This window comes from Penicillium longicatenatum, assembly GCF_028827895.1.
Source record: "Penicillium longicatenatum strain IBT 33135 chromosome Unknown contig_4_segment0_segment0, whole genome shotgun sequence".
In the NCBI taxonomy this organism is placed as follows: Eukaryota; Fungi; Ascomycota; class Eurotiomycetes; order Eurotiales; family Aspergillaceae; genus Penicillium; species Penicillium longicatenatum.
In genome coordinates, this window is record NW_026643122.1 from 2,333,146 (window position 1) to 2,357,062 (window position 23,917).

The 23,917-nt window shown below is 49.5% G+C and overlaps 9 protein-coding genes across 9 annotated transcripts; 6 read left to right on the plus strand and 3 right to left on the minus strand.

Annotated features, from left to right (window-relative positions):
• Nucleotides 1–5: 5 nt before the first annotated feature.
• Nucleotides 6–1,064, plus strand: N7484_007700 (uncharacterized protein; the record flags this gene model as incomplete). The annotated part of the gene is made up of 1 exon (XM_057118087.1): nt 6–1,064. The coding sequence occupies one exon, from the start codon at nt 6–8 to the stop codon at nt 1,062–1,064; it is 1,059 nt and encodes a 352-aa protein (XP_056971122.1).
• A 498-nt stretch (nt 1,065–1,562) lies between these two features.
• N7484_007701 (ubiquitin C-terminal hydrolase 37) lies at nt 1,563–3,086 on the minus strand (the record flags this gene model as incomplete). The annotated part of the gene is made up of 6 exons (XM_057118088.1): nt 1,563–2,068; nt 2,137–2,312; nt 2,371–2,552; nt 2,630–2,729; nt 2,808–2,902; nt 2,958–3,086. The coding sequence occupies 6 exons, from the start codon at nt 3,084–3,086 to the stop codon at nt 1,563–1,565; spliced, it is 1,188 nt and encodes a 395-aa protein (XP_056971123.1).
• A 384-nt stretch (nt 3,087–3,470) lies between these two features.
• On the plus strand, nt 3,471–7,431 carry N7484_007702 (uncharacterized protein; the record flags this gene model as incomplete). Its single annotated transcript, XM_057118089.1, has 5 exons — nt 3,471–3,926; nt 3,982–4,130; nt 4,193–6,582; nt 6,639–7,170; nt 7,239–7,431. 5 exons carry the CDS (start codon nt 3,471–3,473, stop codon nt 7,429–7,431), a joined length of 3,720 nt encoding a protein of 1,239 aa, XP_056971124.1.
• A 169-nt stretch (nt 7,432–7,600) lies between these two features.
• N7484_007703 (rRNA-processing protein UTP22) lies at nt 7,601–10,969 on the minus strand (the record flags this gene model as incomplete). Its single annotated transcript, XM_057118090.1, has 1 exon — nt 7,601–10,969. One exon carries the CDS (start codon nt 10,967–10,969, stop codon nt 7,601–7,603), a length of 3,369 nt encoding a protein of 1,122 aa, XP_056971125.1.
• Nucleotides 10,970–11,230: 261 nt separating this feature from the next.
• On the plus strand, nt 11,231–13,323 carry N7484_007704 (cystathionine gamma-synthase; the record flags this gene model as incomplete). The annotated part of the gene is made up of 5 exons (XM_057118091.1): nt 11,231–11,275; nt 11,373–12,786; nt 12,847–13,030; nt 13,096–13,138; nt 13,186–13,323. 5 exons carry the CDS (start codon nt 11,231–11,233, stop codon nt 13,321–13,323), a joined length of 1,824 nt encoding a protein of 607 aa, XP_056971126.1.
• Nucleotides 13,324–14,015: 692 nt separating this feature from the next.
• Nucleotides 14,016–15,155, minus strand: N7484_007705 (uncharacterized protein; the record flags this gene model as incomplete). The annotated part of the gene is made up of 1 exon (XM_057118092.1): nt 14,016–15,155. One exon carries the CDS (start codon nt 15,153–15,155, stop codon nt 14,016–14,018), a length of 1,140 nt encoding a protein of 379 aa, XP_056971127.1.
• A 688-nt stretch (nt 15,156–15,843) lies between these two features.
• Nucleotides 15,844–16,443, plus strand: N7484_007706 (mitochondrial 54S ribosomal protein mL58; the record flags this gene model as incomplete). The annotated part of the gene is made up of 1 exon (XM_057118093.1): nt 15,844–16,443. The coding sequence occupies one exon, from the start codon at nt 15,844–15,846 to the stop codon at nt 16,441–16,443; it is 600 nt and encodes a 199-aa protein (XP_056971128.1).
• Nucleotides 16,444–17,012: 569 nt separating this feature from the next.
• On the plus strand, nt 17,013–18,872 carry N7484_007707 (M20 family dipeptidase; the record flags this gene model as incomplete). The annotated part of the gene is made up of 5 exons (XM_057118094.1): nt 17,013–17,182; nt 17,236–17,267; nt 17,375–17,442; nt 17,505–18,622; nt 18,689–18,872. 5 exons carry the CDS (start codon nt 17,013–17,015, stop codon nt 18,870–18,872), a joined length of 1,572 nt encoding a protein of 523 aa, XP_056971129.1.
• A 325-nt stretch (nt 18,873–19,197) lies between these two features.
• On the plus strand, nt 19,198–23,295 carry N7484_007708 (DNA repair protein SMC6; the record flags this gene model as incomplete). The annotated part of the gene is made up of 12 exons (XM_057118095.1): nt 19,198–19,296; nt 19,351–20,271; nt 20,326–20,553; nt 20,619–21,178; nt 21,258–21,351; nt 21,419–21,684; nt 21,751–22,410; nt 22,457–22,559; nt 22,617–22,775; nt 22,833–22,975; nt 23,030–23,078; nt 23,146–23,295. The coding sequence occupies 12 exons, from the start codon at nt 19,198–19,200 to the stop codon at nt 23,293–23,295; spliced, it is 3,432 nt and encodes a 1,143-aa protein (XP_056971130.1).
• Nucleotides 23,296–23,917: the final 622 nt, after the last annotated feature.

Sequence of the window (23,917 nt, forward strand, 5' to 3'; positions counted from 1 at the left end):
CTAACATGGCCCGCTCAGCGGAGCTTACACCCGCCATACGTGAGCGTATATGCGAGCTCCACGCTATTAAATGGGGATATAAACGTATTCAAAAGCGTTATCCCTATATCCCACTATCTACAATTCGATATACAATTAAGAAGGAGCATGAACGACGAGAAGGTGTCTCTAAGGCACGCTCTGGTCGGCCAAAAAAGCTCTCTGACGCAGAGAAAGACCGAATTCTCCAGGCTATTCATGGTAATCCAAGAATTACACGTGAAGATCTACTCGCTGAGGTTGACCATAAGGTGAAAATTCGTTCGATTCAACGCCTTCTAAACGCTGAGAACCTCCGGAAGTGGCGCTGTAGTTGGCGACCATACTTAACTGAGGAGAATGCCACGAAACGACTTCGATGGGCCTACCGATATCGACACTTTACGCCTGAGGATTGGGCCCGAGTTTTCTGGTCTGATGAGTGTACGGTTGAACGTGGAATTGGTGTCCGCCGGGAGTGGACTTTTACTCGTCCAAGAGACCAACCAAAAGAGGGCCAAGTCCAAGGGCTACCTCAGCGTGGAAAGCAAGTTAAGCAGATGTTTTGGGCAGCGTTTTCAGGGGCTGTGCGGCGTACTGGATTGATCCCGCTTTTTGGAGATCCTGAATCTGAAAGAGGAGGTATTAACCGCTTCGTTATTGAGGATTTATATCGTCGAATTTTACCTACTTTAATGGCGAATGAAGACGCTATATTTCAGCATGATAACGCACCAACACACACTGCCTACGTTGTACGAGAAGCTTTAGAGGAGATGAATATCGAGGTTATGGAGTGGCCACCTCATTCACCGGATCTGAATCCTATTGAGAACCTATGGGCATTACTTAAAGCGGCAATTTATAAACTTCGACCTGATTTGATCCATATGAGGAATAACAACGAAACAAAGGCAATCTTAGTCGAGACAGCGCAACAGGCTTGGGATGAGCTTGATCTTAGCCATTTTAGCCATCTTTCGGAGACTATGCCGCACCGTGTCGAGGCAATTATTGAGTCTCAAGGGTGGTATACACCATATTAGGTAGGAATTCATACAATTTCCAAGGTTTTTGACCGGCAGAATATTATATAATCAGGGGGTGTGGGGCGAGGGGGTGCAAATACTTATGACCCGTCACTGTACTGTAATACAGTACGATAGGGATATTATGGGGCGCGATAAGAAAATTGAAACATCTGGTATTCAAGACATAGCTCTGAGACAAATTAAGGAGGTTCGTAGCTCTTTTCCAGTCGACCTACCGGACCATGGACCTGAATATGATTGGCGAGAACCAAAGAGCTAGGTACCTACAGTATCCATACATACAGCACATTAGTATCTCCCAAGCTCAGTACGGTACACTGATTCCAAAAATAATAAGAATGGGGTTTCCATTTCAGGCCTAGATGGTATTATTGGTATTGTAATTCTTCGGTATTCTGTATTGATCATCCGGATTATTTAAGGTGTGGAAGGGTACCAGGTGTGGGCCAATCACTGCGCCACGAGGGTCCAGATCCAGGCCTTCATTTGCTTTTACAACAATTCCGCCAGCATATGTTTGCGTGCAAGAAATCGCAGCCACGTCCGTACCGCCGGTCCATAGTCATATCGCCGTCCCGTCGCATGGTCCTCGTCAGTTCGTTGAGCCTGTTGCTCCTCTCTTATCCGACCCCGTAATTGGTGCTGTACCTCGCGCAGTCGTTGCAGGTCCGTGGCGAATTCTGGAAAGGCGACCTCGGAGATAACAGCCGCATCAATGTCGGCGCGGCTCAAGCCATAGGAAGGATCGGGGCCCAGCACCGTCTCTTTGAGCTCGGATAGCATCGCATCGGGAAGGACCGGGGTTGCGGGGGATGTCAGTTGGGCAATTAACGTCTCTAAACTTCGAACATTGATGGCAAGCTGCTGGATCAGGTCATGCAGGGGATCCCGAACCACCCCTAGAATAGAAAATTCAATCTGTTCTTCCTCGTATGCGGTCATTCGGTCCACGATATTGGGCCGAGCCAACTCCAACCAGTCATCCTCGGAGCATTCACCTAGGGAAAGTCAATATGAAAGGACTGATCACCAGATGGCAACTTGAGAGGATCAGGGGCATACGAACCCAGGGATTGTGGTTGCCGTTCTAGTCCGTCGAATTTCCACACTTGACCTATGGCCGGCATGAACGCAATGAAGTGGAAAGTAGCATCTGAGTCGCCGGTATTTTGACCTTTATACCGGTTTTTGGAGGTGGCCTCCGATTTAAGCTGTAGATCGGCATTTAGAATATCCATCTTGCTATACAATTGGAAGTGATCAGCACCAATAAGCAGACAACGGGGGATTAAAAGCATACCGTGCGAAGGAATTGTGTATTCTCTTGACGAATTCAAAATTGTTGATAGCATCGCCCCGGAGAGCTGGAGTAAAAGTGGAAGTGAATTCTTTGAAATGCTGCAAATTTTCCCCGAGGTCGATATCTGGGATATTATTGACGATATTCAGGAGGGCTACACTGGCACAAGCATTGATTGCTGTCTAGACAAGAGTCAGCCTGGGTCTCTCTCTCTCTCTCTCTCTCTCTCTCTCTCTAACGCTTCAATTCCCCTACTTACCTGGTTTGCAAACCAGAGCCCATCGGGACAGCTGATTTCCTGCCGATCTGTATCGTCTTCCCGCCAGCGGAACAGAAAGATCAATCCATAGATCGGTTTACTATCCTCAGTTTGATTAGCTAACTTGTTTTCAAGAAGTCAAAAACCACCCAAAATGACTATTCAGCCGGGATCATACTTAAGGAAAGCCATCATTTCCTCCTCAAGAGATACAACCTCTTGAACCTTGACTCCTTTCACCCCGAACTCTCGGAGCATTACATTGAAGAGAGCCTAGCCAAATGCATGAGCTATAAAGATCATGACAGTATCAATGAATATTGCTTACAGGCTCTGACTCGATTTCACAGAATCCGTTCCAGCTATCTTTTTGCGGCTGAGTAGCTGGCTGACAGATCTCATCTCTGTTGTCCTCCGAAAGATCGGTCAGACGTCGTTTCTTGGTACGTGGGACCATGATGAGTATTCAAGCTGTTTTCAGCTTATCAAAAAAGAAAAAGAGTACATAAGATTCGTCTTAGTCCTTTGAGTAGTGAGGTCTAAAAGAGGTGATGTACAAGAAAAGTAGGAATTATGTACGGAGAGTATGGTATGTCTGATGTGGTGGACCGAGCTTTGTCCGACGCGCTTCCCGCGTCTCTCGGCAACTTCACTACTTTTTGTTTCTTGTTTTCCTCCAACTTCCTTGTGAGTAAAAAGATCAGATCAATTCACTCCACAGCGAATTGAATACCTTGCTACTTACCACGGCTTTGGGAGAACTAGCCTGCAGAGTTTCTTTCCAGCTTCATCTTTCCATTGTGGCAACCCCCGCCGAAGACTCTGGCAACCACAGCATGCCATGAACGGTACTCCCCTCCTTCCGTCTGCCTTTCCTCAGACGCCCAAGACAATTCCCAGGAGAAGAAAGCTTTTTGAGACTCCCCGGTCTCAGTCCCGCGATGTACGAGAAAGAAAATCACCCTCCAAATCTCCGGCGAAGGCGCCCAAGGCGCCCGCGCCCCAGAATACCAACACGCCCCTCGTCCCGATCAACTTGATTGATGCGCCCTCGCAGCGCCTCTATGTGGTAGCTTTCTACCTGGCTCTCAACGCGTGGCGCATATATGAATCTTGGACTGCGTCCGACGAGCTAGACTCGACTTGGCTGTTCCTGAAATGGGTGTCGATGGATGGGGTGTTTTTGTTCGGCCTGCAGGCCTTGCGCATCCCATGGCTGGAGTGGGCATTCCCGACCACACTGGCTCTGTTCTTGTTGCACGTGGTCGGCAATGTGTTCCTCATGTTTCAAATTCCAGTAAGTTTCCCTGCCCTTCAATTAAACATGATGTTTCTTTTGCTAAGGTCGTTAGATCCCCTTGGGCGCGTGGCTTGCAGGGATGGTCAAGGTTGCTTATGATCGGGAGCTGTCTATCTCAGAACGCAAGGTCAAGCCGGGAGACATCATTCATAATGCCTCATTGATTTTGGGAAAGCAAATTGTGCATATTCTTCCGGAAGGGTACGTTTCATACTTCACTCAGGACACACGAGATTGATGCTGTACTAAGTTTAAAATTATAGTTCTGCCGTTCTCAACCCGGAGCGAGAGGCGCTTTGTGTTGATTCTCAGAGAAACACTGTGACCCTTCCCATTCGCGTGAACCAGACAGACCCTATTTTAATTGAAGTGTTGCGCCTCGACCTTAACACGGGCGAAAACGAAACTTTGACCATTCCGTTCAAACAATTGAAGCAGCTCAAGAAGCAAGCGGAAAAGAGGCATGCAACCCTTGATCCTGTCCCTTACCGGGATCTTCACATCCCTGTCAGGAAAACGGGTATTTATCGTCTTCAACGGGTGGTTGATGAATCTCAGCTCGATGTGCGCACTCGTACATCTGATGCCCTAGTTGTGGCATGCCCACGAGCGCTGATCAAAAACTCGCATACAAATAAATGCAAAGGAGAACTGTCTAACTTGGTGCTTGAAGTCGAAGGCACGCCCCCATTGAAGATCAAGTATAGTCGCCAGGTAAACCACCATGATCGTGGCTTTTCATTCCAAAATATCCAGCCGGATAACCTGCGTTCACCTCTCCTTAGCCAAAAGCCAGGAGGTGCTCTCTTCAGCATCAACCAACCCGATATCTCATGGGCACAGAGCCAAAAAATTGATGTCCCGTTGAACGAATCTCTGAACGTTGGTGGAGAATGGCTTTACGCCATTGAAGAGGTTCACGATGCTTGTGGGAACATTGCCAACTATTCAACCATTTTGGAGGATGCAGAGCGGCCATCGGCCAAGTCGTTATCCCAGTGGCACCAGTTCTCGGTTCATGAAAGCCCGCGCATCTCCTTGTCGGGATGCAATGACCAACGCCCGCTGGAAGTTGCCCGCGGCGACAGTGTTGATCTTCCCATCAACTTCCAGGCCGTCGGAACTGGGTACGACGGCGACGGCCCCTTCTCAGTGGTTTACACGTATAATGATGGCTCGGATGCTCAGAAGAGCGCGGATTCCAAAGAGACCACCCTCGTCCTGAGATCGGTGGATCAGAAATCGCCCATCAAAGAACCGGGCTGGTACTCTTTGACATCCGTTTCTAGTCAATTTTGCCCGGGTGACATCTTGGAACCCGCTTCTTGCTACCTGCACAACCCACCCGAGCCTGAACTGTCTGTCAGGGCAGAGAAGATCTTTGATCGGTGTGCCAATAATGCAGTTGGTTTGCTTGTTGATTTAGATCTGACAGGGTCTCCACCATTCCGTCTCCGGTATAGCATTGAGAACTCCAAGGGGGCCATCACGAAGACCCAGAAGATAGACGGTCCACGAGCACAGCTGGATTTCACACCTTCGGAAGCTGGCTTCTACCGCTACCGTTTCCTTGATATCGAGGATGTTGTGTACTCGCCAAGATCCCTGAAGGACAAGGTGCCTCCACTGGAACAGGATGTCAAGCCACCAGCTTCCGCTCACTTCGTTGGTCCAAGGGAGGTGCGCAAAGCTTGTTTTGGAGAGTCTGTCTCGGTGGACTTGGCTTTCCTGGGAGAGGCTCCGTGGACCCTGCAATACGAACTACTTCACAAAGGCAAGCGAACCAAGCATGTGCTTCAATCGGACACCGAAATGGCGACCATTACTACAGATAAATTGGTGAGCGGAGGCGAGTACACCATCGCGCTTACCAGTGTCAAAGACAAGTCGAATTGCAAACGGACACTCAAAGAAACGGTGAGATTTGATGCGCGGTCCAAGCCACCTCATGCTTCTTTTGGCCAGATCGACAAAAAGCGAAGTCTATCTGCCATGCAAGGCTCGAAGATCGAGATTCCGTTGAGGCTGAGTGGTGAGCGGCCATGGACAGTGAAACACAAAAACGTGGATATCAACCAGTCACCTCTTCAGAAGACCTTCTGGGACGAGAACAGCATTCTGATCGTGGATCAAGAAGGCCTCTATGAGCTTCTCGAGGTATATGACAGCTCATGTCCAGGATCTGTGGACCAAGCTGCGAAGGAATTTGAGGTTTCTTGGATCCCTCGACCCCAAGTCACCGCCGTGGATGGTTCACCTGTCGGAACAACGGGCAATTATGTGAAGCCAGAAGTCTGCCAGGGTGATGACGACAGTCTTGAACTCCGTCTGTCTGGCAATCCTCCTTTCGCTCTTCAGTATGAGCAACGGCGGAAGACAGACCGTGGCACCTCCTCGGTACGCACCAAAAATTTGCGAACTGCACTTAACGTGTTGACAACCGAAATGGACACATCTGACCCCGGTCAATACACCTACAAATTCACCGATGTCGGCGATAATCTCTACGACCATAACCCGAAGAGCAGTGCATTGGTTGTGACGCAAAAGGTTAACTCGCTTCCAACCGCCCGGTTTGATTCTCCTGGTCATATCTACGGTTTCTGCAAAGAGGATGCAAGTGGCGAGGAGACCATCCCAATTACTTTGGAAGGTGTCCCCCCTTCTCGCTGGAGATCACAATCAAGCACCACTCGAATGCCAAACCAGAGATCGTTTCCATTCCGAAAATCAATTCGAATCACCATAACCTGCCTATTCCTCGTCGCCATCTGGACCTTGGCCAACACGTAGTCAGCATTCACAAGGTGCGTGACTCCCGTGGCTGTCAGAGAACCACCGAATACGATTCGTCGTCCGTCCGGGTGTCTGTTTCCGATGTTCCCACCATCATTCCTCTTGAATCCAAGGTTGACTATTGCGTTGGTGAACGGTTGTCATTCTCTCTTTCGGGGCATGCACCGTTTGAAGTTTTCTATACTTTCGATGGAGCTCAACGAAAGGCTACGTCCCAGAACACGAACTTCCGCCGCATTGCCGAACGTCCAGGCGAGTTCACCATCACCGCTGTCGGTGATGGGGCTAGTGGGAAGTGCAAGGCACATAAGGATATCACCAAGGTCATCCATGAGATGCCCAGTGTGCGGATTAGCAATGGCCAAATTTCTGTGGTCGACATCCACGAAGGTGGGGAAGCTGAACTGCACTTCGATTTCTGGGGCACGCCGCCATTCGAATTCACGTAAGCTACGAGTCCTGGTTCTGATTTTATTCTCATGATCGATACTGATTACGTTTTTCCGCCCACAGTTACATCCGAAGCTCTAATGCCCGCAAGGGTAAGAAGTCTGAGGTCCTCGACATCAAGCATGACATCTCCTACGAGCATCGCAAGACCGTCAGAACCTCTGACGAAGGCACCTACGAGGTTGTGGCGATCAAGGATAAGTTCTGTTCTTTCTCCTCGCAGGTGCCGACGGGCAAGTCGGGTCGGGGTTCATGATTGTACAATGATATTTTATGTGGTTATCTTTTGGTATCTGATGGTCATGCTGGGTTGTTTGTTTTTGGAATAGTTTTGCATTGCAGCGGCGCAAGCAGGTAATGTACATTCGCCAGTATGATAAAAATCTAATTTTCCGGTATAATGCCTCTCTTCTGGGCTTCAAGCCCTATGCTTTCAAATCGCCTGCGTCAACGGTATCAATAAGACCTTCCCCCAGCCGGATAATCTCATTTAAGATGGCCTGCTGGTTGATTGTGACGCGGTCGGCACCCTCCTTGGAGCCAGCTGGGGCTGTCGAGTAGGCCGTCTTCAAGCTCCAATTCCGTGGCTTCAGTGTTTGCGGATTCCATAGACCGGCAATGACGCCACACCGCTCATCTCCATGGAAGAGAAGGACGCTTTGGCCGTAGCATGCCTGAACATCATGCACAAATGACTTCACAATCGCCAGCGCGCCGGGCTGATTGGAGGCCCCTTCAACCAAATTCTTATATTTGGAAACTGAGGCGGACCGATCGCCTGAGAATTTCGGACGCAGATTTATAACAAAGTCGTAAGGGGCAAGTGACGTCTGGAAGAGGTCTGATACTTCGAGGTCGTGGCTCTCCTTTCGGAGTAAGCTGACTGCTGCCTTCGCTAGGGCCGAGATCCGGCCAGCAACGACCTTCGAGGGCATTTCATACTGGGTCCAGGTCACGCCGTCGGTATCAATGTCAGATGCGACAAACAGGGCAACAGTATTCATTGCAGGGTCAATGTTGCGCCAGGCATTGAATCGGGTGCGAATGGTCTCGGTAATCTCCGGGGTCAGATCTCCACTCAGGTCAACGATGAACGGCTCTTGTTGCCAATCCCAGCGAGAGAGGAAGTGGAGAGTGCGCAAGAACCCAGTCATGACACTCGAAGGACAGTCCCAAGGATAAGGTTGCGTAAAAGCCCGAACCGTCAGTAGCTCAATCAACTCATCGCAGACCTGGGCCGAGAAGAGATGAGAATTGAACCAATGTTTGACCAAGCGGACTGTAGGTGACAGCAAGGGAAGGCGAGTACAGAGACTTCGCAATGCTTGGGTCAGACGTGGAGCTTGTAGAAACAGCCGCTTGTATGTGAAAAGAGCGTACGCAATTTCTTCCCGCTCTCGGGGGTTGACGCTTTTGTCTTTTAATTGACGTTCAAGAAGTGTTTGCTCGCGATCATGGTGGATTCTGAGGCGGAAAAGGAAACCGGAAGTATGGGAAATGTCCAGGTACACATTGTTCAGTACCTTGCTGGATTCGTTTTCCAGGCCAACCCGGCAGGATGAAGCGGCACCCGATGACTCTAAAGAGTCACCGATCTTCAACAAGAAGGCGGCTTTGGTCATCTGGATTGCTGCGAAGTCATCGGGCCATCGTGAAGAGCTTTCGAACTGAAGGACAATATCTGCCGATTCTTGAGCTCCACCTGGAGTCTGCACTCGAAGCGCAGTGTACCGCAGCAATGGACTAGCCGGCGCTAGATGCCGAATGGTCAATGGGACTTCCTCCATGTTTCCAATTGATCTCTCAAGGTCACCGAAAGCTTCTTTGATGGATTGAAAAGGAGCGCTGGAATACGCCAAGATACCATCACCTTCGTCTAGGAGCAAATCGTCATATTCATCTCCAGTGAAAGAAAAGTCCTCCTCAGCGATCTGAAAGTGCCGCTGGAATACGTAAGTCAAGATCTGGAGCACAATGGAGTCCTCAGATGGCTGGTCAGACCAAACCAGACTCTCCAAGATACTACCATCCTTAAATCGCCGAAGCTCTGACTTATTACCCCAGAACTCCCGGAACGAGGCTGCCTCTTCTTTCTCCTCTGCGGCAGGGCCGTGATCAACCACCCGACCAACGTTATCTGCATCGAGTAGAAGTCCCACGGATAGGCTATGGCTCGCTTTCTTGGTCAGGGCCTTCGCTCGGGTGGACCAAGATTCGGCACTTTGGCTCGTAAGAGAGATAAGCTTAACACGGTCTCCAAGAGCCTTGGAGAGTGTGGTGTATAAATTGTTCTGCTCGCGAAGAGCACGGAGGGTATCGCCGTTGAATGCCTTGGGGAATGAGATGAGGCGATCGAACCGCAACGCCGGTTCGTCAACCTTAACGATGAAGACTCGGTCAAAGTTATCTTCGCGAGATTCATTAAGCATCTTGAGGGTGATTGATGCATCGTGTCGAAGCGCTGCGTAAGACCAAACAGTCATCTTGTACAGAATATTCAGCCCTCTCCGGCCATCATACAAGACAGGACCCCCATCAGGAACGGGAACGTTGCTTGCGAAAAGAAGCAAGGGAGTTGTCAAATCCCTTCCAGCCAGAAACTGCATGGTAGCTTTGAATATCTGATAGCTACTATACGACCGCAAAAGAATCGGTTGACCGCTTGGGCCGCCACCCTCAAATAAGAGGGAGACGAGTGCTGTCCATTCAAAGCCTCCAAATCCTCCGCTTTGAAAAGAGGTATGCAAGCCACGTTGCTGTAGCCAAGTGCGCCCCAAGACACAAGCATCGCGGAACGATTCGCACTTCTGAGCGGTTGAATGGAGGTATTTGTGGTAAAGGGAGACGGCGGCCTCGGAGCGCAGGCTGGCATTGTAATATGGAGTGGGTTCACCTGCTTCACCTGCTTCTGATTGGTCCTTTGAGCCTTGTCGGATGTTACTTCTTATCGGGAGTGTCCGGGTAATTGGGAATAGAGTTGGTTCAATGGCAGTCAGGATTCGAATAATCGGCGGCTGGGGAGTCGGGTCATTTTTTGAGGTTGGACGAGGCTCCAATAGAATCAGAGGACGAAGACTGTCACCGTCCTGAAATCCAAATTTGACATCCAGTCCCAAAGCATCCATTTGTTTCTGTATTCCAGCGGCGAGGCAAGCAATATAGTATGCTCTCTTATGGAAATAGCGATGGTTGACATAGTCCTTATCCTGAAAGATGGAGCTGGGCATCGTCACAGCCAAATCGACCGGTCGAGACTCTGTTGTCTTGGCTCCCGTTTTCAAAATGACACTACCCACCACATTGATATTTGCGGGCTTCGCGTACGACATGGTGTATTTGGCGTCCTTGGCCGGTCGGGGCTCAGGCCACGGAATCACGATCTCGGAGACTGTGCGCAGCTCCTTCTCGGCCTCGGCCACAGATTTCGATTCTTTGTCGGGTAGATTTTCGATTGTATCCTTCAACTTGTGCAGAGTATCCTGAAGCTTTGAAATTTGCTTTTCGTAATTCGGTCTCAGTCCGGTCAGCAACTCGTCCATCTGCAACTTGAAAAAGCTAGACTTGTAGAAGCCACTAGCCATGGCCAGCTCTGCAGATCCATCTTCATTCCCTCTGCGCCCTTGGTGACTCTTGGCCAAAGGGTCATCCTTGCGCGCAACGGATTGAGTTGTTTTGGGAGTCTCTTCTTTCGAGCTCGTTGGGGTCGTATTGGAGATTTGCGACTGAGCTGGAGAATTGGAATTTGTAGGGGAGGGGCTGAGCCTCCTCCTTTTCACTGTGTGGGCCGACATCATCAAAGAATGACTCGGCGGAAGTGGTCAAAGAGGTAGAATGGTGGAAGCTTTCAATAATCCCGAAATTTTTTTATGGGGCGATAACGGGGATAACATTTGCTGACTCAGAGCGCCCAATACGCCATCGCCGAAATCGCATACTTTTGGAAGAATGACTCCATCTTTTCTTCCTTCTATCTCTCTTTCCTCCTTTTCCTTCCTCGTTCATTACTGTTTCTCTTACTTACCATCACTGGTTTCCTTGTCTAGTGGTCATTGGCAATGCTTCAAGCAATAGGAGGTCCCGTACCTCCCAACACTGACCATGTATGTATTCCGCAAACCCCGCAATCTGCCCCTCCATGAGCGAGGAGTCTAAAAATATCATCATTGCTATTGAATAAGTAACTGACACTCTTGGAAGGCCGTCAGTGTATCTTTGCCAACATGGAAGGCCAATATCGGTTACGAGGAGGGAGAAGACTGGGTTATTAGCAAGATGCAATGCGGATATCCTCGTTTCTTCGTGCACCCTACCATTCAGAAGCTCGTGGGGGAGATAATTCAACGTGTAGGGGATCAGGAGACAGAAACAGCAACCCTCTTTGCATCTCTCAAGACCGCACAGCTTTGCCATTCGTTCATCTTATCCAAAGTTTCCGACGAGCAATCGCAAAAGGTCCGAATCGTGAACTTTGTCCCCTCGTCGCATACCGAAGCTGAATCGACCTCGATCACATCCTCCTTGGTGGGTGTCATATATCCGAAGGAATTTGCACCAATTGCAAAGCAGGTGTGGCAGCATTCTGGCAACGGAATCTCAAGTCGGCGGGGTGAGTTTTGTCTCCGTGCTTTACAGGATGGTTTCCTAGTGGAAGACAAAGGCTCTGCCACAGCCGCCGAGTCCCTTCCCCAGCGACCCTGTAAGGGTCCCCGAAGATACCAAGGGCGAGGTTCCTTGAGCGGAGTTGCCTGGGGCGCTTCAACACCCACTGCATCTTCGCCTGCCCCCGCGACTAATTGCGTGGAGGATGGCCGGGACAATGCTCAGTTCATCGAGGAACGCTTTGGTCGCAACCTCAGTGCGTTGTATGCCACACAGGCTAAAGTTGCTGTTCGAAAGCGCATTGCCGGTGTTTTGACTGCTGATGTTGAGCTACCCGAAGCCCTGGAAAAAGCTTCGTCAGGGGGTCGAGTCGATGATATCTCAGAGGAGGATGTTCTGCTCTACCCCTCTGGCATGAGCGCTATCTTCAACGCTCATCAGACCCTGATGAGTGCGCGAGGCGCCATGAAAAGTATCTGTTTCGGATTTCCATACACCGATACTCTAAAGATTCTCCAGAAGTGGGGGCCAGGCTGTTTGTTTTACGGCCATGGCTCATCTGAGGATTTGGATGACCTCGAAAACCGGTTAAAGAATGGTGAACGATTCCTTGGGCTCTTCACTGAGGCCCCGGGCAATCCTCTACTCAAGACCCCAGATCTAGTGCGCATACGAGCCCTGGCCGACCAATACGGATTTGCGGTGGTGGTCGATGAGACTATCAGCAATTTCCTCAACATTAACGTTCTTCCGTACGCAGACATTGTCGCTAGCAGTTTGACGAAGATTTTCAGTGGCGATAGCAATGTGATGGGAGGAAGTGTAATTCTGAACCCTCATGGAAGCTATTACCAAAAGCTGAAGGAAATTTACGCTAGAGATTATGAGGATATCTATTGGGCAGAGGATGCTGTCTTCTTGGAGCGGAACAGTCGCGACTTTGTGACAAGAATCGACAAAATCAACTCCACTTCGGAGGAAATTACAGCCATGTTGAAAGCATCCCCTCTGGGTAAGAATATATCATTTGAGTTCAACCCCCACGGTGCATCATTCTGACCCCCATTTTCAGTCAAGGAAGTCTACTATCCTAAATACAGCCCCACCAGGCCCCTGTATGATAGTCTTCGCAACCCCAACGGTGGCTATGGTGGTTTGTTCTCTGTCACCTTCCACTCGAACGCGGAAGCCATTGCATTTTACGACACGTTGGAGGTTTTGAAGGGACCTAGTCTCGGTACTAACTTTACTATCAGGTAAGAGTAGTCTGTTCCGGTTAATCTTTGACAGTGAGAAGTGCTAATGAGTCGCCTGAGTATAGCTCTCCATACGTTCTCCTGGCTCACTACGGTGAACTAGACTGGGTATGTTATATCACCCAAAATCTCGGCTGATTTGAGCTAACCCGTAGTGTCTCCAGGCGAGGTCTTTCAATGTCGATCCCGACCTCGTCCGAATCAGTGTTGGACTAGAGGACTTGGCCGACCTACGCGCCAGGTTCCAGCGGGCTCTCGAGGCAGTAGAGAAGGTGAAAAACCAGGGTGTATAAAGTGCTCGGTGATTCGACCATTGACAACATTGAATGGTTAAGCAAAAATCTTTCAGCTGTGGTTGAAGTTTGAAAACGAGAGGAACAAAGCATAAATGTAGTGTCACATCTTACATTCCCGGCCATATACCTTCGAAATCAACCCAAAAACACCCGTGGACCAGAGCTTCATTAGATAGGCCTTTCTATAATAATCAAATGCTTTGCCTAGCCAACCCTACAGGACAATGAAGACGATTTTCGGGATTATAGAACGTACGATGAAAAGTAGATAAGATGAGTGGCCTGGAGTCGCAAATGAAGGAAGAAATACAAGGGTTGTCAAAGTCAAACACTACACCCGTGGACAGCGCATATTCGGGGTATATACAATGGTTTCAAAAAAGCGATCAAATGTTAGAACAATGCGTCATCAAGGATATCCAGCTCCATTGACATGTGTGACGAAATAAAGCACCATCACCGGTCTCACTTAGATCTGATATCAGAAACGAAATCCCCGGAACAGGTCCGTTCTTGGCCAAAGACATAGGTGCTTCCAAGGTTGATCGGGATGATGTTGGGCCTTCAAAGGGAAAAGTAAATGAGGAAGACGGGAGCAGAGAGAAAAAAGACCGTCCCGGCACATGCAAACGCCGATCAAGATAGGAATTATCGCAAACTGAGAGAAGGAGGCTTCGGGTCACGCGAAGCTAGAACGACTGATCTAGGGGCTCGTCATTTCCAAAAGAACTGGTTGTCTGGTTGGTTGCGCCCAGATCGCCACTTGCCGTTCTTCTTAATGCTTGAAGCATGGTTTCCACATTCAGGTCTCCACCGGAACCGGAAGAAACGGGACTCTGGGCCATGGCGAATGGGCTTCCTGGAGCTCGAGGTCCTTGACTAGGTGACATCTCCAATCCTTTGAAAGATGCGGCAATACTAGTAGGAGGAGAAGTCCCGAGCCCATGTGAGGAGGTGGGGGAGCGGAGTGGAGATGGAGAACGGTTCTGCAACCCAGCTGCAAAGGAACTCCCAGTGACGGCGGTACTCTGGGAGAGCTCTCGGCCACACATAGATTCACCCATCTCCGCATGTTCGGCATTAACTACATCCGCGAAGGAGATAAAGCTTAAACGTCGTACATCATTGGTTTCCAGGACACCGTAGACCGATGAAACCTCGTCAGCATCGGTGGAGTGTATTCCAATATGATCAACGATACCAGATGATGCCAGAGACTGTTCCGCGGTGGATGGAGCAGTAGCCCCCGCCGCAGGATGATGGAGACTATGAGTGACGATTTCAACAGAGTCCGGATCCAGCTGTTCATCCGTGATGGCGGCTGATGAAGCTTCGAGTACCGGTGGAATGTAGTTCTCCGTACGAATGTGCGAGGGGATCGACGGTGAGGCCTGCGATGGTATTATATCCTCCTGCACGTCCCGTTCGAATATCTGAGAGGCAGGAGAATGAAGACGGTTATGTAATGGGGAGGTTGCTCCGGGAGACGAAGGATGCTTGTACGAAGAGTGCCTCGATCGGTCTGAGACATTTGGCGTTCGCAATGCTTCAGAGGAGCCAATGGGTGATACGGGTGACACAGGACCACTGCTTGGAAATCCCAATCCTGTAGACAGGTCTTCTGGAGGTTGATCCTTGCCGACTTCGCGCCGTTGGCTCCAAGTCAAATGTGGTGGTCTGGGGCGTACGGTCGACTCGGCCTTTTCGAGTATGGGAGAGCTCTTGTTACCAGGGCTTGGCGACTCATGACCTGGCTGCAAAGGCACCGACCGAGGCGGATATGACTGAGAATCCAGTGCACAAGATAATGGGGCCTGACGATCCGACATGATGGAAAAAGGCAACGGCAGAACTGCTAAAGCGGAATGAAGCCGTGGAGAACAAACCGCGCAAAAGCTTCTAGAACTTGCCGGCCATGAGCAGGAACCGTCTGCAGACGCTTTAAAGGCTCTCAGGGGATATCAACATGATACACATGCAGGGTGGGATGGGAGAGGAATCTGAGAGAAGTTAAAGAAAGGGGGGGGGGGCTTGTGGTTTATCATCTCACTTTTTGCCCAGGAGATGATGACATCCTGTGCCAGGTGATCATCGGGTTGTTATGACGGGGTATAAGTAACTGGTACAATAATGTTGGTGCAAGTCTACAGCTTACCAGATGTATCCGATACATCGACCAGGCGCCACTCATACTAGTTCTCTGTAATTTGAAATGAAACTTCCTATTATATCGATAGACCATTGTATCCAAATTTCCAAATTGAATGTCCCCTCTGAGAGAGGTATTGTAACCATGTGTAATAGTAATACATGGAAATTGGTTTCCTGCCAAGCCTAGCTCCAATAATACGAGTCACGAGACCTCCGAAAAAAGTTTCGGGAATCGAAACACGCCCCCAGTCGCCAGCTCCATGCGACTCTCAAGTTATCCAATCCCTACTTCATTGCCATCTACCCCGTCATAACGCCTCCAATCAATCTTGTCTTTACATTCAAGGTTCTTCGGTGCGTTTTAAGATGGCAGCTTCCATCGTGGCCCCGAAGCGGCCGTTTGTCACCCTGCCATTCCTGTTGCCTTCGTGGACAGATGCCCTCGCCTTAGGGTCCCGGCGCCATCAATCTTCCTACCGCCGCACCAAGCAACGCCTTCGTGTCAAACCAGATGCTTCATTTGGTTCTTCACAACAAGGCCGTGATCACATTATCTACAATCCACCTTCAAGCGCTCCCTCGGTCTATCATACCCCCAACAAATTCTTACCTCCCAATGATGCCCGAAGAGCGATGCGCCCCGAAACTCCTGCAAGCTTTGACGCCAGCGATCTTCCCAATGTACACAAAATCAATGACGAGGCCAAATACCACCTGACGCCCTCCGACATCGAAGAAATCCGCAAACTCCGATTGAGCGACCCGATGACATGGAGCCGACACAAGTTGGCCAAACGCTTTGCGTGCTCACCGCTCTTCATTGCTATTGTCTGTGAAGCCAGCCCTGAGAAGAAGCAGATCCAGAAGCAAGTACTAGAAGCGGTGCAATCACGATGGGGAACGAAGCGTCGGATGGCCAGGGAGGATCGACAGCTTCGCCGGGAGGCCTGGAACCGTGACGAATGATTTGTCTCAGTTTCCACTGCTGACCTTCTTGATATGGTCTTATTTCATATTATTTTGGCCTAGTCCTGGTAGTTTCCTGGTTACAATCGGGTCAAGAAGGTGGTGGTGAAGTGTCTGTATGTGGTCGCTAACCATGCGGCCTCCGTGTAAAAACGCCTATGTATTCTACACTAGCATTTGTTTTCATATATTTCCATATCCTACCAATCAAGAATTTGTATCACCTTTGCAGAGTGTCAGACTGGCTCTTAGGAGAGCCTTAGTGGGTCACCTGTCAAAATTATCTACACGGCCAAGGTAAATTATTGTTTACCATACGGAGGATATGATATCCATGAATAACAGGTGATCCATTAGAAAAACTACTCTTGAATTGATCTTGTTCATATACTTATTACCTAGGTAGATGAGTACGTAACCCATCAAGCGCACGGTCGCCAGATAAGCCCTTGAATCCACGGGACCATAATTAATCACCACAACTGTGATAGGCGGCTACAGCCGGCAGGCAAAAACCCCAAGGTGCTGCAGGGCTAATTACGTGATAAGAGAGCGCCTTCTTCTCTGCAATGCCCCTCTTTCCCCTCCGTCGAATCCCTTCGCTTGTCAAACCTGGGCAATTTATATCCCGGTTTTCTCATACTCCTCCTTTTCGTCGCTTCTACTACGGGCATATCAGTGACTCCAAAATGGCACCACAGCTGGAGCCCTTCTTCAAGCAGTATGTTGTTTCTCAAATGTCTCTGCCAGCCAAAAGGGACAACAAATTTTTGACATGTGCCTTCTCAACAGGGTCGACAACTCGGCAGAGAGCTTCATTGATCGTGCGTAGCTGGTTATCCACAAGCTTCGTGGCTGGGGAGGGGATTTTTTTCCTCCCTGATCACAATTTCTAGCATTGAGAAATTATATCGCTAACGAACCAGTGCAGGTCTGCGCAAGGCCGTCGCAATCCCCTCAATCTCGGCTCAAGATGAGAATCGAGAGGATGTGTTCCGGGTGAGTGAATCCTTCTAATTACCTTCCCTTGGCAATTTGAACTGATGGGATTGGTATCTTAGATGGCTCAGTTCTTGGCCACTGAGCTAGAAGCCTTGGGTGCCGAGGTGCACCAACGGCCGCTGGGTAAGCAGCCTGGCAAGGAACATCTCGATCTCCCCCCTGTCGTCATTGCGCGGTATGGCAACGACAAGAAGAAGCGCACCATTCTGGTCTACGGTCACTACGATGTGCAGCCGGCGCTGAAGGAAGATGGTTGGGCCACCGAGCCCTTCGAATTGACCATCGATGACAAGGATCGGATGTACGGACGTGGTTCCACAGATGACAAGGGACCTGTGCTCGGCTGGCTGAACGTGATCGACGCTCACCGGAAAGCTGGTGTGGAGCTGCCTGTCAACCTGCTCTGCTGCTTCGAAGGTATGGAAGAGTACGGCTCTGAAGGCTTGGATGATTTCATTCAAGCAGAGGCCAAGCAGTTCTTCAAGGATACCGACGCGGTCTGCATTTCCGATAACTACTGGCTGGGTACTGAGAAGCCCTGTCTGACATACGGCCTGCGTGGATGCAACTACTACTCCATCAGCATCTCGGGTCCCGCTCAAGATCTTCACAGTGGTGTCTTTGGTGGCTCTGCTCACGAGCCCATGACCGACTTGGTGAACGTTTTGTCTAAGTTGGTGGATGCCCAAGGCAACATCCTCATTCCCGGACTCATGGATTTGGTGGCACCCGTGACTGAGGAGGAGAAGTCTCTGTACGGGGACATCAGCTACACCATGGACAACCTCCACGAATCACTGGGAAGTGAGACAGGCATTCACCCGACAAAGGAGCGGACACTGATGGCCCGTTGGAGATTCCCTTCGCTGTCTATCCACGGTGTCGAGGGCGCTTATTCCGCTCCGGGAGCGAAGACCGTCATCCCTGCTAAGGTGATTGGAAAATTCTCCATCCGAACTGTACCCAACATGGAGAGTGCAGACGTCAATAAGCTGGTCTTTGACCACATTAAAGCGGAATTTGCCAAGCTCAACAGCAAGAACAAGATGGATGTGTGGCTGCAGCACGATGGCAAGTGGTGGGTTGCAAGCCCGAAGCATTGGAACTTCAGCGCCGCCAGCAAGGCCGTGGAGCAAGTCTTCGGAGTTGCCCCGGACATGACTCGTGAAGGTGGAAGGTACGTCAAACTCAATTTTTCAAATAAAAGGTACATGTGAAACTGATTTTCCATCTCACTCGCCAGCATTCCGGTAACCTTGACCTTTGAGCAAGCCACAGGAAAGAATGTGCTGCTCCTGCCCATGGGAAGCTCGACTGACGCCGCCCACTCGGTTAATGAGAAGCTGGACCGCCGTAATTATATCGAGGGAACCAAGTTGTTGGGAGCTTACCTGCACTACGTGGCGGAGGAGCCTGTCTCAGCATAAATGAATTCGATAGCAAGTAAAGAATTGGCAATCCCAAATGATTTACGCCACGCAGCTAAAAATCTCTTATGAGGAATTACTGGATCCCTAACCCATTTCCGTAAATGCATGTTTTGAAGCCATCTTACATAGCTAAAAGTGCTTGAGCAGCACTTTGATCGCGTGAAGCGCTGACTCAGCCGGGGGGCGCGAAAGAGCGCGTGACGCGCATTTCTTTGATTCAGTTATTTCTTTGACCAGCCAACGACTGTTGCGAGATATTTCGCTGCTTCTATGACATGTACAACATTCTTCTTTTCTAACCACCCCTCCCTTGGCCCTTACAATGTCCGCTGTGAAACGTACACAGGAGTCTTTAGACTCGGACGAAGAACAAAGTGACAGCGGATTGGAAAGTGCAGGCTCATCTCCCCACCCTCAATCAGTAAGCGTTTTGCGGACAATCTCGATGAGGTTGGCTTAAACTGACAGGCAATAGAGAAAACGGCCTCGCAGATCCAACACGCCATCTGAACGAAATGACGAGACCAGCGATTCGGAAGCCAGCCCCCGCTCCTCCCCTCTCCCCGAAAATGTCATGATGGATGATGAAGAATTAGAGCTTCATCAGACTCAGATCATCCAAGAGAAATACGCTCAAATCCACACTGAGGTCAACACAGCTTCCGACCACGGAATTCTCGAGAGTGTCGACTGCTACAATTTCATGTGCCATGAGCACTTTTCGGTGACCTTGGGACCCCTCATAAATTTCATTTGCGGGAAGAATGGCAGCGGTAAGAGTGCGATCCTCACGGCATTGACGCTCTGCTTGGGTGGCAAAGCGTCTGCAACCAACCGCGGACAGAGCCTCAAGAATTTCATCAAGGAAGGCAAAGAGAATTCCAATATTGTCGTGCGAATAAAGAATCAGGGCGAGGGCGCATACCGGCCAGAAGTCTTTGGAAAATCGATCATCGTCGAGCGCCATTTCAACCGAAGCGGATCCAGTGGGTTCAAAATCAAGGCTGAAAAGGGTAATCTCATTTCGACCAAAAAGGCCGAGCTGGATGCAATCACCGACTACTTTTCCCTTCAAATTGACAATCCCATGAATGTGCTATCTCAAGATTCTGCCCGTCAATTCCTGAGTACCTCCAGTCCAGCGGAGAAATACAAATTCTTCGTTAAAGGTGTGCAGCTGGAGCAGTTGGATCAGGATTACCGGTTGATCGAGGAGTCTGTCGATCAGATGGAAGAGAAGATGCGAAATACACGCGACGACATCACGCAATTAAAGAGCCAAAGGGATATTGCAAAGAAAAGATTGGAATATGCCGATAGAGGCGACGCCCTACGGGACCGCATCAGAAACCTACGCAATCAGATGGCGTGGGCCCAGGTCGAGGAACAAGAACGGGTGAGTTTGTTATCATTTTGCCACTAACCTTTGCCTTTGTCTAACAAGCAGCAGATCCGTGATTCTCTAGAACGAGAGCTCGCCAAAGCGGACGAGCTCATTGTCAGGGAAGATGCCGCTCTTGGGGGCTTTGATGCCAGATTCCAAGCCGTTGAGACAGAAGCTGAAACGGCAAAAGAGCATGCAGACGAAGCCGGCAGAGTACTTGCGGAAGCACGAGGTAAATTAGCAATCATTGAGGAAAGGCAGAGGGAAGAACGCAACCAGCGAACGGAACTTCAGGTATATATTTGCCACGGCTTCCTCCAAAACATGAATGCGACTGTGGCCTTTCTGACTTCTAATAGGTCCAACAACGCCAGATCAGGGAGTATATCAAGGAAGTGGAAGGTAGAATCGCCGAGGGAGAGCGGAACATCACTGCCGAAACCGAGCGCTTAGCTGAGGTGAGCAACGGAGGATATGCTCGCAAGCAGGAAGAGTGTCAACGGGCTGTGCGTCGTGCGACTACCGCTCGCCAGGAGTATGATACTCATCGCGAGAGTGAAACTGGATTGCGAGAAGAACTTCAGCGGGCTAGTAAGAAAGCGGAACTGGCGAAGGAGGCCTGTAATGCCAAAGAAAGAGATTACACTGAAGCTGAAGAACGCTTGCGGAGTCTCCGCAAACAAAATGGTCAAAGACGGACTGGATTTCATGAAAAAATGCCGACTCTTAAACGAGCAATCCTTCAAGAGAACTCATGGACCACGCCTCCCATTGGTCCTATTGGTGATCATATCACCTTGCTCAAGGCCAAGTGGTCATCCATCCTTGAGAATTCCTTCGGAGGTACCCTTGGCAGTTTCATTGTGGCAACGAAGCGTGATCAGAATACACTTTCGAATATCATGCGTCAAGTAGGTTGGTGAGTTTTAACAGTATTCTCGGCGTCAGATTTTTTTTTTTTTTTTTTTTTTTTTTTTTTTTGACAATCGTTAATATAGCACATGTCCAATTTTGATTGGAACTGGTGGTGACATTGATACATCTGCAACCGAGCCTGACCCCCGATACGACACGGCTTTGAGAGTACTAGAGGTAGGATTTGGCTTGAAGAATGCTCTGTTACGATTCACTGAAATCTTCCACTGAAATCTTCGCATAGATTGACCACCCGATGGTCCGCCGACAGTTGATCATCAACCATTCAGTAGAGCAAATGTTACTAATCGAAAATCTGGAAGAGGCATCCGCAGTGCTTTTCGACGGCGAACGGCCACTTAATGTGAAACGATGCTATTGCATCGATGCAAGAGATAGGCGCAAAGGGCACCATATCTCATACAATCGTTCGGGGGATCCTAACCAGGCGCCAGTTGGGGTCTACCCTGGTAACCCACGCATGAAATCCGACGCGGCCTCGCAAATCAGGTAAAACCCTCCCCCTTCCCCTACTTAGGCCTACCCAATGTCGAATTCGCTAATCTTGCTTCTCAGTGCCCAGGAAGAAGTGGTCCAAGATCTGAAGCATCAGTTGAATGATCTGAAGCGAGAATATCAAACTGCTCTTTCCTTTGTCCAGACATGCGAGCGAGCACTTACTAGACACGAACGAACGGAACATGAATTGAAAGTGGCCATGCAACGGATGGAGGATGAGTCTGAAGCTCTCCGGGATGCCCTTGATAAAGAGAACGCGGAGGAGGATGGGCGCATAGATTCCCTTCAGGTTGCTCTGCAGGAAGCTAAAACGGACTTAGCAGTCCAAGAAGGATCTTTCAAAGATGCTCAGGAAGCCATGAAAAATCAGATGCAGATCATGAGGGAGACTATGCGAGAAATGGGGAGACAGACGACCGAAGTGGAAGTTCTCACAGAAAACGCCCGTGTTGCAGAAAGTGAGCGATCGGTCGTGAGCAACAAGCGGCAAGAGATTCTCAGTGAAAAAAATGCTGCCATCGCTCGAATTCAAAAGCAGAAAGAGGACAGAGACAAAATCCACGCGAAGCGGGAGGAGCTTGTGGAGCGAGTACTCTCCTACATTGAGAAGGCCAGCATGGTTTCTGCGAGAGTTTCGGTTGGCGAAGGTGATACCGCCGAAGGCCTCGATTATAAGCTTCACAAGTTGCAGAATGACCTGAAGCACCACAATCAACAGTACGTCTTTCCTATCTGGTCCTTTCCGTTTGCTAATTATTGTCAGTTTGGGTGCCTCGCGAGATGAAGTCGCCGCGGAAGCTAGAAGGACGGAAGCTACTTATCTACAAGCAATAAAACAAAATGAGGAGCTTACAGCGATAGCTCAGGTACGAGCCGATATCCTGCAATCTTCAAAATAATTCATATCGCTGACTAGTTTATAGACATTGAAGAACACTCTTCATGATCGTAAAAAGCGATGGGAGATATTCCGATCCCATATTTCCTCTCGAGCAAAGGCTCAATTTACCTATCTCTTGAGCGAGAGAAGCTTCCGGGGTCGGCTACTTACTGACCATAACAAGAAGTTGTTGGACCTTCAAGTGCGTAACTTATGGTGATTAACATGACGTCCACCCAGTTAACGCTCTTTTCTCCAGGTTGAACCCGATATCACCAAAGATGATAGCACTGGCCGCGGTGCCAAAACCCTCTCTGGTGGTGAGAAATCTTTCTCACAGGTCTGTCTACTGCTGGCCCTCTGGGAAGCTATGGGTTCCCCCATCCGGTGTCTGGATGAATTGTTTGTCACCCTCTCTGCTTTGATGATATAATTATTGACTTACCGACTTCACAGCGATGTGTACATGGACCATATTAACCGTAAAATGGCCATAGACATGCTTGTATGTTCCATCCGTTTCCTGTTTTTGCCAACTTCGATGCTGAGTCTAATACTAATTTCCCGACCAGATGATGGCTGCTCGACGTTCTATTGGTCGACAGTTCATCATGATCACCCCTGGAAGCAAGGCCGATATTACCATCGCCCCCGATGTCCGGGTAGTAGAGCTCGCTGAGCCGGAACGTGGTCAAACCACCCTACCCTTCCAAGGGAGATGATTATGACGCTATTTTATTGTTGATGGATTCTTTGGACCCCCTAATACCCCAAATCTTGCTTGTATCGTTCTGCTTTGCTTCATATTGTAGCCGTCTTCTAGGTAGTATTGGTAGAGGAAAGGAGAGGCAAAAAACCATGGATTCATAGTTCATTGTTTGCTTTCCCGGTTATAGATGATAGTCACGTGGCTTGGCGGGACCAAGGTCGTTGTCTTTCCCACTTAACTTCAACTTCTTCGGTCTCCAATCCCTTTCACTTGCTGCACTCTTCATCCCATACAGTCCTCCCGTACCCTCTGCCCGAAAGTTTCATATTTGATCTCATCCCTCATCATCACCCATTGGGCATACGATCTGACTTTTTTTCAACTCAAAATCTCCCTCTGATCAATCGCGGGACCCCAATCCCCCACAACTCTAACTCACCTCTACCAATTTTCCAGTCGGGTTATCTAGAAAATCCCAGACATAGAAATCTTGGTCGCTCTATAAGATCTTTGATTTTGTTGATCAAGCCTCACACTTCAACCCACCGATAACGTGAAGCGACAAGATTCCAACCACGCCAATCCCCAGAGCTTCTGGCGCATCACGAAAAAAATTACCGAAACTTACTTCCACC